Genomic DNA, 14,925 nt, shown 5'->3' with positions numbered 1-14,925 from the left:
AAAACCAACAAGGTCGGGTCAGATACAGAAATGAGCTCTCTGGACCCTTCTCCATTAACAATGGCGTGAAGCAAGGCTGTGTTCTCGCACCAACCCTCTTTTCAATCTTCTTCAGCATGATGCTGAACCAAGCCATGAAAGACCCCAACAATGAAGACGCTGTTTACATCCGGTACCGCACGGATGGCAGTCTCTTCAATCTGAGGCGCCTGAAAGCTCACACCAAGACACAAGAGCAACTTGTCCGTGAACTACTCTTTGCAGACGATGCCGCTTTAGTTGCCCATTCAGAGCCAGCTCTCCAGCCCATGACGTCCTGTTTTGCGGAAACTGCCAAAATGTTTGGCCTGGAAGTCAGCCTGAAGAAAACTGAGGTCCTCCATCAGCCAGCTCCCCACCATGACTACCAGTCCCCCCACATCTCCATCGGGCACACTGAACTCAAAACGGTCAACCAGTTTACCTACCTCGGCTGCACCATTTCATCTGATGCAAGGATCGACAAAGAGATAGACAACAGACTCGCCAAGGCAAATAGCGCCTTTGGAAGACTACACAAAAGAGTCTGGAAAAACAACCAACTGAAAAACCTCACAAAGATAAGCGTATACAGAGCCGTTGTCATACCCACACTCCTGTTCGGCTCCGAATCATGGGTCCTCTACCGGCACCACCTACGGCTCCTAGAACGCTTCCACCAGCGTTGTCTCCGCTCCATCCTCAACATCCATTGGAGCGCTTACACCCCTAACGTCGAAGTACTCGAGATGGCAGAGGTCGACAGCATTGAGTCCACGCTGCTGAAGATCCAGCTGCGCTGGATGGGTCACGTCTCCAGAATGGAGGACCATCGCCTTCCCAAGATCGTGTTATATGGCGAGCTCTCCACTGGCCACCGTGACAGAGGTGCACCAAAGAAAAGGTACAAGGACTGCCTAAAGAAATCTCTTGGTGCCTGCCACATTGACCACCGCCAGTGGGCTGATAACGCCTCAAACCGTGCATCTTGGCGCCTCACAGTTTGGCGGGCAGCAACCTCCTTTGAAGAAGACCGCAGAGCCCACCTCACTGACAAAAGGCAAAGGAGGAAAAACCCAACACCCAACCCCAACCAACCAATTTTCCCTTGCAACCGCTGCAATCGTGTCTGCCTGTCCCGCATCGGACTTGTCAGCCACAAACGAGCCTGCAGCTGACGTGGACTTTTTACCCCCTCCATAAATCTTCGTCCGCGAAGCCAAGCCAAAGAAAAGCAAGATCTGCAAATATAGTTACCGGTAGCGCTTTTAGTGTAGATCTTCTCAGATACTTTATAATCAAGGTAGCACAAAATGTTAATTTGCTTTCAATAATCAATATTATTTGGAAAGGACTGTGTGAAAATCTGCTATCTTTCAACAGTTTAGTTTCCAAGCTGGATCAAATGATCAAATATTCTTTTTAAATGAGTTTGATGAGTACATCAATTCCCTTTGTTCTTTGTCAGGTTTGTCAATGGATTATAGCTTGTTGGTTACATGAAGATTTAAATTAATAGGTAGCTGTAACTTGATCCATTTTCCACAACAAAGAAAACAAGCTGTTCACTGCCCTGTTAAAACATTCTACTGTTGACCCTACACTTTCCAATATACATCATTGGGTGGTGATGAAGAATAACACTTGAAGTTTATCTTAATGCACATCTCTGGATATTGAGATCCTTTGCAGTGAGCCACCTGCTCCCAAGATGACAATTTTGTGGAGGTGAGGGACTGGAAGGGTATGACCACACTCATGAGGTTGTATTATAGACTGTCCAATAGTCAATGAGAATTGAAAGAGCAAATCTGTAGAGAGATAGCAGACTGCTGCAGGAAATGCAAGGCTGTGATAGGAGGGGATATTAATTTTCCACATAGTGACTAGAACTCTCATACTATAAAAGGACTGGATGGGAATCTTGGTTTTCAAGAGATATTGGGGACCTGTTTCAGAAGGAAAGAGGTGTATAGCAGGTATAGACAACATGGAGCAAATGAGGTACTGAGGGAGTATTAAAAAAATGCAAGAAAAATCAGGAAGGCAAAAAAAAAAGACATGAGGTTGCCTTGGCAGACAACATGAAGAGAAATCTTAAGAATTTCTACAGGTATATTAAGAGCAAAAGGATAGAACAGGGCAAAATTGGTCCCCTTGAAGATCAGAGCAGTTAGCTTTGTATGGAGACAAAAGAGATGAGATAGATCTTAAATGTTCTTTTTTAATCAATATTCACTCAGGAAACTGGCAAAGAGTCATGGGGAGAAAGGAAAACAAGCAGTGGGGTCATGGAACCAATATAGTTTAAAGAGGAGGAAATGCTTGCTGTCTTAAAGCAAATAAGGATGGATAAATCCCTAAGGCCTAACAAGATATTCCCTTGGATCTTTAGAGAGGCTAGTGTAGAAATTGCAGGGACTCTGGAAGAAATATTTAAAATGTCCTTAGCCACAGGTGCGGTCCTGAAGGACTGCAAGGTAGCTCACTTTGTTCTGTTGTTTTAAAAAAAACGCTCCAAAACTAACCCTGGAAATTTTAGGCCAGTGAGCCTGATGTCAGTAGTAGATAAAGTATTGGAGGGTGTTCTAAGAGATCAGAAATACAATTATTTGATTAGCCAGAAACTGATTAGGGAGAGTCAACATGACTTTGTGCATGGTAGGTCATGCTTAGCCAATCATAGTTTTTTGAGGAGGTTACCATGAAAATTGATGAAGGAAAGGGTGTGGATGTTGTCTACATGAACCTTTAGTAAGGTCTTTGATAAGGTCCCACATGGGATGTTAGTCAGGAAGGTTCAGATGCTAGCTATTCATGGTGAAATAGTGAAATGGATTCGACAATGGTGATGGATGATTGCTTCTCAGATTGGAGGCCTATGCCTTGTGGTGTGCCTCAGGGATTGGTGCTGGGACCATTGTTGTTTGTATCTATATCAATGATATGAATGATAATGTGGTAAATTGAATCAGCAAGTTTAGAGATGACATTGTGGACAACAAGAAAGGCTTTCAAGGCCTGCAGAGGGATCTGAATCAAGCTGAAAAATGGCAGATGGAATTTAATGTAGACAAGTTTGAGGTGTTGCATTTTGGAAGGAAAAACCAAGAAAGAACGTATACAGTGGATGGTAGACCACTGAGGAGTGCAGTAGAACAGAGGGACCTGGGAATACAGATACATAATTTCCTGAAAGTGGCCTCACAGGTGGGTAGGAATGTAAAGAATGCTTTTGACATATTGGCTTTCATAAATCAAAGTACTGAGAACAGGAGCTGGGGTGTTATGGCAAAGCTGTTTAAGAGATTAGTGAGGCCAAATTTGCAATATTGTGTGCAGTTTTGATCACCTAACTACAGGAAAGATATCAATAAGATAGAAAGTGCAAAGAGAAGATTTTCTAGGGGGTTGCCAGGACTTCAGGAAATGAGTTACAGTGAAAGGTTAAACAGGTTAATACTTTATTCCCTGTTGTCGAGAAGAATGATAGAGATATTTAAAGTTATGAGGGGTATAGACAGAGTAAATGCAAGTTGGCTATTTCCACTGACGTTAGGCGAGATTCAAACCAGAGGACATTGGTTAAGGGTGAAAGGGAAAGCATTTAGGGAATCATTGGTGGGGGTGGGGGGGGCCTCTTCACTCAGAGAGTAGTGGGAGTGTGGAATGAGCTGCCAGCTGAGATGTTAAATGTGGGCTCAATTTTTAACATTTAAGAAGAATTTGGACAGGTACATGGATGGGAGAAGTATGGAGGGCTGTGGACTGGGTGCAGGTCAGTGGGGCAAGGCAAAAAAAAATTTTGGCCCAGACTAGAAGGGCCATTTCTGTGCTGCAATGTTCTATGGTTCTCAAAATCAGTATTTATTTTCTTTCCTCCACCTTTCTTACTGTTAAAGCGTTAATATTTAAAAATAAAACGCATGATAGAGATGGTGAGTTTGAAATGCAGGATTTTATTGAATTAGCTCAACTGACATATTCCTGTGTAATATTGTGTGGAAAACAGTTGTTTAGCCCTTCAGAGTTTAGCAGCAAATGGAGCAGACATGTTTTTCAATTGCTGGGATGAAAGACACCTCTCTGATGCCACTGCATATCCCTAATGCGTCTGACAGACTGGATCTGAGATTGTTGGGCACCAAATTCACTATGGTCCTTGTATTCCTTCTTCTCAAGCAGATACTGGTAGCCTCTGTAGCCTGGGTACTGGTAACCAACCCATCTGAAAAGAAAATGGAAACATGCAAGAGGAATGCCACACACCTTAACCTTTCAATTAAAAGTGTTCAAAAGGACATACTTCTAACTCCAAGACTAAATTAACTGATTTCAGCTGAACTGATTAATGTCTATACTTTGAGATAAAATTATTAAATCATCAGCTTGATGATCATTCAGTGCTCATACTAAGTCATGCATGTATATTTGAGCAAAACATGAAGGCAGAAAGGAGTTTAATGGTTAAATGTCCATTTGAAATGTTTTCTCCTTATATTAAAGGTGAAAAATGGCCCCATGGGTTGCAACACTGGGAAGAGAGGGAAAAATGGTTAAAGGGAGAAGAATTTTCTATCACAAAATGTACTGAGTTCTGTCTGTCATGGGTCACAAATAATCATTGAAATATGGTTTGGGACATTGTGAAAATAGTCACGTAGAGACCGGGTAACATTAGAACGAAATAATGTTTCTGAGAGATTAATATTGTAATGGCTCAGTGATGAGGGTATAATATCACCCTGTTGTTCTGGTACATTATGGAAGACTGTGGTGAGGCCTTCCATATATTGCATATTAGTATTTCATGGGTAAATGTGAGTGGAAAATTGGGTTAAGATCTCTTGTTTTCCTGGAATAAACAACTGCTTAAACTTTGTTTCTCTTGCGTGCCCAACAGTTTATTCAAAAATAAAGCCATACTATTCACTTCTGTCACCAATGTAAATCCCTGCATATTGCCAAGATGTCACACATTTCATCTTTCAAGCTCCCCCTAATGTTTTTTTTTGGGGATAGAAAGGCTGTTTTAAGTAACACTTTGTTAAGTTTTAAAATACAAATCAAATCCAAAGCACTTTTAAAATAGGAAGAGAGATAGAACCATATAATACAATAGCACAGAAAATGGGGCCCTTTGGCCCTTCTAGTCTGTGCCAAAATATTAATTTGCTTAGTCCCACCTGCAACCAGTCCATTGCCCTCCATGTACTTGTCCAAAACTTACTTAAATGTTAAAATTGAGCCCATGTTCACCAATTCAGGGTGCAGCTTGTTTCATGCTCCCACTATTCTCTGAGAGAAGTTCACCCCAAATGTCTCTCTTTCACCCTTAACCAATGTCCACTGGTTTGAATCTCACATAACGTCAGTGGAAAAAGCCTACTTGTATTTACTCTGTCTATATCCCTCATAACTTTAAATATCTTTATAAAATATCCACTCAATATTCTTGGCAACAGGGAATAAAGTCCTAACCTGTTTAACCTTTCCCTGTAACTTGGTTCCTGAAGTCCTGGCAACATCTTAGAATATCTTCTCTTTATTCTTTCTATCTTATTGATGATATCTTTCCTATTGTTAGGTGACCAAAACTGCACACAAAACTCCAAATTTGGCCTCACCAATTTCTTGAACAACTCCTATACAGGTGTATTCAATACTTTGATTTATGAAGGCCAATATGCCAAACGCTATCTTTACAACCCTATCTACCCATTTTGCCACTTTCAGGGAATTATGCATCTGTATTCCCAGATTCCTCTGTTTTACTGCATTCTTCAGTGCCCTACCATTACTTTATATGGCCTACCTTCATTTGTCCTTCCAAAATGTAACACCTCACCCTTGTCTGCATTAAATTCCATCTGCCATTTTTCCGCCCATTTTCCACCTGGCCCAGATCCCTCCTCAGGCTTTGAAAGCCTTCCTTGCTGTCCATAATGCCTCCAATCTTTGTCATCTGCAAACTTTCTGATCCAATTTATCACATTATCATCCAAATCATTGATTTAGATGACAAACGTTAATGGTCGCAGCACAGATTCCTGAGGCACACCACTAGCCACAGGCCTCCAGTATGAGAAGTAATCATCCACTACTACTCCCTGGCTTCTCCCTTCTTGCCATTGTTAAATCCATTTCAATATATCACCATGAATACCTAGCACCTGAACGTTTCTGACTAACCTCCCATGAGGGACCTTGTTAAAGGCCTTACTAAAGTCCACGTAGACAACATCTACAGCCTTTCCTTCATCATCTTTCCTGCTAACCTCAATAAACTCTCTAAATTGGTTGGACATAACTTACTACATACAAAGCCATGTTAACTATCCCTAATCAGTCCCTGGCTATTCAAATACTTATAAATCCAATCTCTTAGAACACCTTTAAATAATTAACCTACCACTGACATCAGGCTCACTAGCCTATAATTTCCTGGGTTACTTTTAGAGCCTTTTTTTAAACAACGGAACAACGAGCCACCCTCCAATCCTCCGGCACCTCACCTGTAGCTAAGGACATTTTAAATATTTCTGCCAGAGCTCCTGCAATTTCTACACAAGCCTCCCTCAAGGTCTGAGGGAATATGTTGTCAGGCTCTGGAGATTTATTCACCCTTATTTGCTTTAAGACAGCAAGCACCTCCTCCTCTTTAAACTCTACAGGTTCCATAACCAAGCTGCTTGTTTTCCTTACTTCCCTAGGCTCTGTGCCAGCTTCCTGAGTAAATACAGATGAAATTAAAAACCATTATGATCTCCCCATCTCTTCCATACATAGAGCTATCCTTTTGCTCTTAATATTACCTGTAGCAACCCTTAAAATTTTCCTTTACATTTTCTGCCAAAGCAACCTCATGTCTTTTTCCTCTTAATTTTTTTCTTGCATTTTTTAATACTCCACAAATACCTCATTTGCTCCTTGTTGCCTATATCTGCTATATTGATTTAGAATTCTTGACTGAACACATTTGACAAACTCCAAGCCATCTAGCCATTTTACAGTATGGGAATCCCAGTCAATATGCGAAAAGTTAAAATCTCTTACTCTCACAACTTTCTTTCCTACAGTTGTCTGCTATCTCTCTACAGATTTGCTCTTCTTATTCTCGCTGACTATTGGGTGGTCTATAGTACAATCCCATGAGTGTGGTCATACCTTTCCCATTCCTCAGCTCCATCTATATAGTCTCAATAGGCGAGCCTTCTGGTCTGTTCTGTCTGAGCACAGCACAGTACCCAAGAACATTGAGCTGCCAGTCCAGATCTAGTTTTCTCTTTCGATGTTTCATGATTTTGAGCATTTCTGAAAACTTTCACTGCAGTAAGTAGTTGCATGAACTGGATCCATGATGCTGTCATCTTCCCTCCCAAATATAATCCTTTTGCTGTGAAAAGCTAGCAAGCTTCTTCACTCTTGTAATAGGTTCTATCGATAGGGAATTCTAAAAGCAGCTGCATCACCAACCCTATATTAAGAAAATAATCATGTCTTGAGGAATGATTTTCACCATGTCCCATGATGTCCCAATCAGAGAAGGTGTAAATAAGTATTTTTTTCTCAGTACTCACGTTCCATTTAGAACACGGATAGATGACACTTTCTCCTGGTATCCATGAGCATGGAAACTTGGGACATCGTCATCTATGATTTCAATTTTCTTTCCCTTGAAGTTGGGATTTTCATAAAGAATGATTTTGTGCTCATGTCCATCCTGTAGATACAATTACACAAAAAGATAATTCCTCTTTATAATTAGAACCTGCTGTTGCATTAAAACTGTCAAGAGTGCAAGCATGTAAATGAAAGATTATACGAGGCCAAGGATGGACCCGAGAGAAGACTGGAAAACCTTTGCAGGTGATTCTCTGGCTTGGACTGGATAGATAACAGACAAATACCTGATGAAGATGGGGGACAAGGTGTAATCAACCATGTCAATGGTCACATTTAGATTATAAGGATAGTCTCGTCATACAAAATGTCATCTGTAACTTGGGAAAGAGGTGTCCCGGTAAAGTGGCTGGGACAGAGGCCAAAATGCATTTCTCTGAAGGATGGCAATCAATTTCAAAGGCAATAGTATTTTCAGGAACTTTAGAGAGGAAAAGGAGATTGGAAGTGAGTCACAGCTTGAATGTTATTATTAGGAGCGGTGATCTTCAAAGAAATTCCCTTCAAACCATCCAACTACATTTTCTTTCCCTTATTAGACCCTCAAATCCAAAACATTAAGCTTTATAGAAGTCCATTAGTAGCAAACTGATGTCATGATACAAAATATTACAATTGGAAAGTCAGAATTGTCTCACGATCTAAAACAAGATGCTGTGAATCATTTACTTGGATTAACAGAACTTGATTATATAATTAACACCATTATATCTAAAGAATATAATTGTTTGAGAAGAGTCATTATTTCCACTAAAAAAAAGCAATCACCTCTAATTTTACCTGAGAAGATACTTTGAGAAGAATTGCATCAGACTCTGATTAAAGGTGCCGCACACATTATTTACTAAAGTTTCTGTCTTACTGGCAATACTGTAATTAATTTGTGACTGATGGGTCCAGCCTCCATTTCAAATTTTGTTCAAATGATGATGGAAACTTTGTGTCTCATCACAACCAGTAAGGAGTGAGTGACTAATTAAAAACACCTGACAAGTATATGATCTGATCCAGGCAATAATCAATTTTCAAAACTTGGTCCATTTGTCTTTCATTCTATTGAATAAATAATTAGGATTATGGCCTGATATCACAAACTACTTCTGCGTAACCATAATGATCCACAGAGTCAGGATAATGGCATTGATAAAAATTGTTTAACCAATAGAAAGCAGAGAGTTAGGTTAAATGGGTGTTTTTCTGGTTGGCATTCATGATCAGTGAGGTGCTGCTGGAGTCAGTGCAAGGCCCACAAGTGTTCACAGTGTTTATAAATTAAATTATGTGACAAGTGTAGTGTATCCAAATTTGCTGATGACACTCAATGGAATGAAAAATCAAACTGTGTAGAAGACAGAGGCTGTAGAAAGATATAGATAGGTTCGTTGCAATGCTGTTGTGCAGAATGATCTGGTGGATTGCAATGGTCAGTTTGCAGGAACGGCATCTAATCAAGAAGGCAAGTGGGTTGTAGCCTTCATTTTAAGAGGGATTGAATTTAAGAACAGAGAGGTTCTACTGCAACTGAACAGAGTGCTGGTGAGAATGCATCTGGAGTATAATGCACAATTCCAATCTCCTTGCATGAGAAAGGATATATTGGCTTTGGAGGCAGTGCAGGAAGTTCACCAGGTTGATTCTAGAAATGGATTTGCTTATAAAGAGAGATTAAGTAACATGGGATTATACATATTAGAGTTTTGCAGAATAAGGGGGGAGGGGATCAGATAGAGCACAAAATTATGAAAGGAATAAGAAGCAGGGATATTGTTTCTACTGTCAGGTGAGAGTAGAACTTAAAGACAGAGTTGTAAGGCTCTGAGGAGTAGAGTTAGCCCTGAGATATGGAAGAACTGCTTCTCCCAGAGAAAAGTTAATCTATGGAACTGTCTGCCCAATGAAGCAGCAGAGGCAGCCTTGTCATTTTTTTAAGGTATAGATATATTTTGAATGGACGGGAAATTAAGGGAAAGTGGAGCTAACTGATCCTTGGCCAGATCATCTATGATCTTAGAATGACAGATCAGGCTTGATGGACCTGATGGCCAACCCCTGCTCCTATTTTTTTATGTTCTTGCGTCAGCTTATTGACTCTTTTTGGAAAATGGGCATGTGGATACTCAGTGAAGATGAGTTTGACCATGATGCCCAAAATTCAATTAGCTTCAAGGCTCAGACAAGAGTAGTGCTAATTTGGATGAGATACTGAAGAGGGTTTGCCATCTGCAAAACTTTATTGCACCACCAGTTTGTACCTTTACGTGATGAGGTGGAGAACTAAGAGGGAGGACATTGTAAATAAAAATCAACATTCTGAATTTAGTGTCAAATTTTTCACTCCTACATCTTCTATCTGGCGTTGTTGAATATTGATTGGAATCGAGCCTTCTCCCCATCTGACCTTTTAGCTCCCTATCTGATAAATGCCAAGAACAAATATATCAGCTCATTATCTGCTTTGCCTGTTATCAGCATGGCCAGAAATTGGTTCTGTTAAATAAGGCTGAGTACAAACTGTGCAGACATTAAATAGTCTGACATTTTTTTCTGCTCTCATACTGTTTGGTTTGGATTTCTTTATGGTGTGATCAGTACCAACGTACCAGTTTTACTGGTTTGAAGGAACCAATGCAGTCAGTTTGGCGACTGTTTGTCCATGTATCCCAACGAGGATATTCTCCTTTCTCAAATACAAACTGTTCACCCTTGTAATCAGTCTGCTCATAGCCAATCCATCTGAAAATAAAATAATGTTTGATTTTAGACATAAACAACTATTGTCCATCTTGTAACAACAATATTGGTGTTACTGTTTCATATATTTATGTTAATATTTTTATTCCTGGAGGAAAAATACAAAGAAGGTTAATAACAGTAAAAACAAACAATGCTGGAACTGCTAGGCAGGTCAGATGGCATCTGTAGAAAAAGAAGTAGAATTAATCTGCCCTGCTGAGAGTTTGCAGCATTTCTATTTTTAATTCAGATTTTCAGTATCCTCAGTTTTAAAATTTCCATTTGCTTACTGCAGAAAACAAAAATCCTGAGAAACTAAAATAAAGACCTAAAATGCAAGAAACGGTTTGATGTAAATTATGCATAATTCCATAATACTTACGGTCCACTGTGCACCACAAGAGACCCAACTTTTCCCAATCCAGCCTCTTTCAAATTAGGGCAAGGACTATTCAACTCATGAAAACGGCCCTGGAAATTCTCTTGCTCAAACAGGACAATCTGAAATCATGCAGCAAAATGAGATTCAGCCCAGTTAAACCATGATTACAAAGAAGAAATTGAGAAAACAACTGAAATAGTTTTTGAATAAAAATAGATCGGAAATGTCATGCCATATCTCAATTGAATCTGAATTGAAAGATTATTCATCGTTTTGAAAGAAGTCAACAAGAACTAACCATGTGAGCAGCAGTTGACGAGGGGTGCTGCATGGGGGTTGGATTCTGTTCAGATGCCATTGCTGTGTTTTTCTAATCCGGACAAAAGAGACAGGAAAGGCAAAATTGATTACATGTCTGAGAACTATCAAAAAACAAGTCACTATTCTTGCTTTGAATGACTCATTCATATCTCAGAATCAGAATTTATTATCATGAAATTCGTTGTTTTGTGGCAGCAAATATTCATTACAGGAGCAAATATTAAATTACAGTGCAAAAAGAAGAGAAAGAGAGGTAGTGTCTGATTGTCCATTCAGAAATCTGATGGGTGAGGGGAAGAAACTGTTTTAATGCCACTGAATGTTCGTATTTAGACTCTTGTCCTTCCTTCTTGATGGTAGCAACATAGCCTGGCTAATGAGGGGCCCTGAGGATAGAGCACAGCCACTTAATCCAGGTTTTTATTTGCAAGCTATGGTCATAAAATAGTTGAATACGACTTGTAGTCATAGGTAAATCATACTTTTCTTTTATTTCCAACTTGTCAAAAAATGTATCATATAAATTAAAACACTGAAATTGAAGTGAATCAAATGCCAAAAAATAACAGGCTGCCACAGAGCACGTACCCAAGGTTTTACGATTTGCTATGGCCGAAGTAGCACAATAACTCTGAGGAGCAAAACTTATATTAATAAATTCTCCCATCAAACCTAATTGTTGAATATATTTCAAATGATCAATTTTGCATTTCGACAATGGAATAAAATTATCATCCTGATTTCAGTGTTTTAAGAAAACCTCCAATGGACTCCAATTAACTATCAAAAGTTGTAGTAACTCACCAGTTTTTTTTATTGTTGTTGCCACAGAGGATAACTTTTTATGAGACCTAAGGGAACACCAGCAATTATTTAATGACAACTTCTATTGACATAAAATTGTAATCTCCCTCTCTCCCTCCTTCACTGCCCGTCTTCGTGTTAAATTGCCCAACTCGTTGCATTCTTTTTAAATTTAATTTTTTAAAATTTAAACTTTAAATAATTTTTTAAAAATTAGAAATAGAGCATGGTAGCAGGCCGTTTTGGCCCATGAGTCTGTGCTGCTCAGTTTACATCCAATTAACCTACATGCCCCACCCCCCCCCCTCCCCCAGTATGTTTTGAACTGTGGAAGAAACTGGAGCCCCTGGGGAAAACCCACACAGACATGGGGAGAATATACAAACTCCTTAAAGACAGCATGGGATTCAAACCCTGGGCCTGATCGCTAGCACTGTAACTGCAACTGTGCTGCCCTAATTGATCTATGCTGGGCCATATTCTGCATATTTCCATCATTCTGTAGTTACATTGTTCGCTTACGAGTTTCTTTCATTTTTTACATGAACCCTTTCTGCGCTTTTGGATTCCAGGTTATAATTCATTATCTGGTATCAGTTCTTCTCTGAAACAGATTATCTGTTATAGTATACATTAATTTCTTGAAATTTTACTCATGCAAAATGTAGAAATAATTTTTGTTTTAATTTGATGTCTCAGTTGACCACATTGAGATGAACTTCAGCAGAAAGGGAGTAAATTTCCTAATGGAAATTATCTATTAAGATCCTGCCTTTGTTGCCAATTTTAAATGTTCAAGTTGAGCTCCAAAGATAAATTTAACTGGAAGCCTTTGGAGTGGTGTTGGTGTGGAGGGAGAGAAGGTGGAAGCTGCGTGTTAGTCCTAAAAAAAACAATTGTTTTCCTTTTTAGGAAATAAAAATTCCACTTGGGGTGTAAGGAACAATAGTGTTTGACTTCGACATCCTGTATTTCAGGCAATTCCAACCACAACCTTAAACAGAGCTAACTATTGAGATTGCTCTCCTCTTCCCCATGATCTGCCACCAGCCTCTGCCTTTCCATTCCTCCCAGAACACCATTTTTCTCTTTTCCAGTTTGGTCATAGGGTGTCCAATTCTGGATGAGGTATATTTCAAGCTTTCATCTTATTATCTCAAGCTCCAAACAATCCCTTCTGCGCATGACTACCACTCCTGCTCCCACATGCCAACTGGGAAATGTATATATATTTCTCTTATGGAACTAGATTAATCGGCGATTGGTTAAGCAGCCTTTTCATCTTTGTCCAAATCATATGTAAACTATGATTGAAATTCTTTAAAGAAAGTGAGATCCAAATCTCTTTCGTTCATGGTCCTATAGTTTGTCTCCTGGATGCTCGTAATATTGTGCCAGAACTTAATTTTTCTATTCCCTAATTACTTCCATCTCGAGTTAAAACAGATGGTCAAATACTATTCCAAGAATCTAATTGTTTAATAACATTTCTTAGCCATGATAAGAATAACAAATAGTTTCACTGTGATGAATATATGTGGTATGCCATAATCAAAAAATGTAAAGCAAATCCAATATGACTATTTTCTATCTGAGATTTAATTTAAATAATTGGTAAAGTAATGGAAAGTATTAACAGTGCCATCAAGTAACACTTATTCAACCATAATTTACTTGGCACCAGACCTCATCTCAGCTTTGGTCATAACATAGACCAAAGAGTTGAATTCTAGAGATAAGGTAAAATTGATATCTCTGGCATTAAGGAAGTATTTGACCTGTGTGTAACATCAAGTTGTCCTGGTAAAATTGAAATCAAGGGGAAAGCATTCTGAAGGTTGGAATCATTCCCTTTGTGTAGTAGGATGGTTGTGATTATAAATGATGCTCAAACATCACAGCCCCAGGACATGATTAGCAATTGTTCAGAGTAGTGTCTGAGTCCCAGCCACTTGTCATCATAACTTCTGAACTAGTTGTGTGCAGCCATGGTACAAAGTAATTTTATAACGATCAGGTATAGGTAGCAAAATGCTAACCTTTCTGCCACAAAAGTATTGGGCAGTGGCCATCTTAAACAAGAGATGGTCATTCCTATTTCCAAATCCTGTCTCATCAACATCCACAAGGTGAGTGGGGATATAGCAGGTGAGGTAGGGAGTGCTCCCTATTGACCAGAACCTCAAGTGAACCAGGCAGATAAATACTATGGTTACAATAGCAAGTGAGAGGTTGGCTATGCATTCATCAGCAACTCATTTCCAGACACACTCAAGGCACACCACTTTGGTGCAATTGAATATCCTTCTCTTATCTGTGTGCAGCTCCAATAAGACTCAGGGAAATTTCACGCCATTCGAGCCAAACGAGCTCCCTTAGTGGGTCGACTGTTCTTCATTCCAAACATTTGGAATGATCGTAGTCTATTCAATTTACAAAATGCATTGCGACTAATTGCCTGAGCTAATCATAAAGCACATTCCAAATGTGCAATCTCTGTCATCAAGAAGAACAATGTTTTCAGGCGCCTGGGAAAATCAGCACTGCCTGCAGGTTTCATTCCTTTGTTGTTGCTGGCTCTAAATCTTGGAACTCCCTACACAACAGGATAGGAGGCGTACTTTCCCCTGCAGGCTGTAAATGTTGAGGAAGATGATTCATCATCATTTATGGGTGGGCAATAAATGCTAGCAATGCCCAGATCCTGAACATTAAATATAAATTGGAAAAAGAAAACAAGATCTTTGTAATCATGATTGGTTACTTAATTTTAACCAGTCAATGATAAACCCCGATTTCATATTTAACACATTTCGTATTATTCCCTTTCCAAAGCTGCTCATCACAGTTGACAACTTTCTACTAAATAGCAATGGTCTCTTACATTGCTTTCAACACAAAATAATACAAGCCAACAAGCATTGTAAGAGAAAAAAGTACCTGTTGCCTGATTGAAATATTTTAATTCTAGCAACTTTATGAAA

At 39.3% G+C, this 14,925-nt stretch overlaps 1 protein-coding gene and 1 long non-coding RNA gene across 4 annotated transcripts in view; one reads left to right on the top strand and one right to left on the bottom strand.

Annotated features, from left to right (window-relative positions):
- Positions 1 to 14,925, top strand: part of LOC138761161 (uncharacterized) — a 149,172-nt gene that overhangs the window by 57,953 nt on the left and 76,294 nt on the right. The window lies entirely within an intron of this gene.
- On the bottom strand, positions 4,014 to 12,006 carry LOC138761153 (beta-crystallin B2-like). The gene is made up of 6 exons (XM_069932842.1): positions 11,942 to 12,006; positions 11,115 to 11,186; positions 10,817 to 10,935; positions 10,302 to 10,434; positions 7,599 to 7,741; positions 4,014 to 4,246 (listed from the first exon to the last, which is right to left on the bottom strand). The coding sequence occupies exons 2-6, from the start codon at positions 11,172 to 11,174 to the stop codon at positions 4,078 to 4,080; spliced, it is 624 nt and encodes a 207-aa protein (XP_069788943.1). The 5' UTR covers positions 11,175 to 11,186; positions 11,942 to 12,006; the 3' UTR covers positions 4,014 to 4,077.

This window comes from Narcine bancroftii, chromosome 4 (assembly GCF_036971445.1).
Source record: "Narcine bancroftii isolate sNarBan1 chromosome 4, sNarBan1.hap1, whole genome shotgun sequence".
Classification (NCBI taxonomy): Eukaryota; Metazoa; Chordata; class Chondrichthyes; order Torpediniformes; family Narcinidae; genus Narcine; species Narcine bancroftii.
Note: the sequence above shows the minus strand (reverse complement) of the source record. Positions and strands in the feature narration are given on the sequence as shown.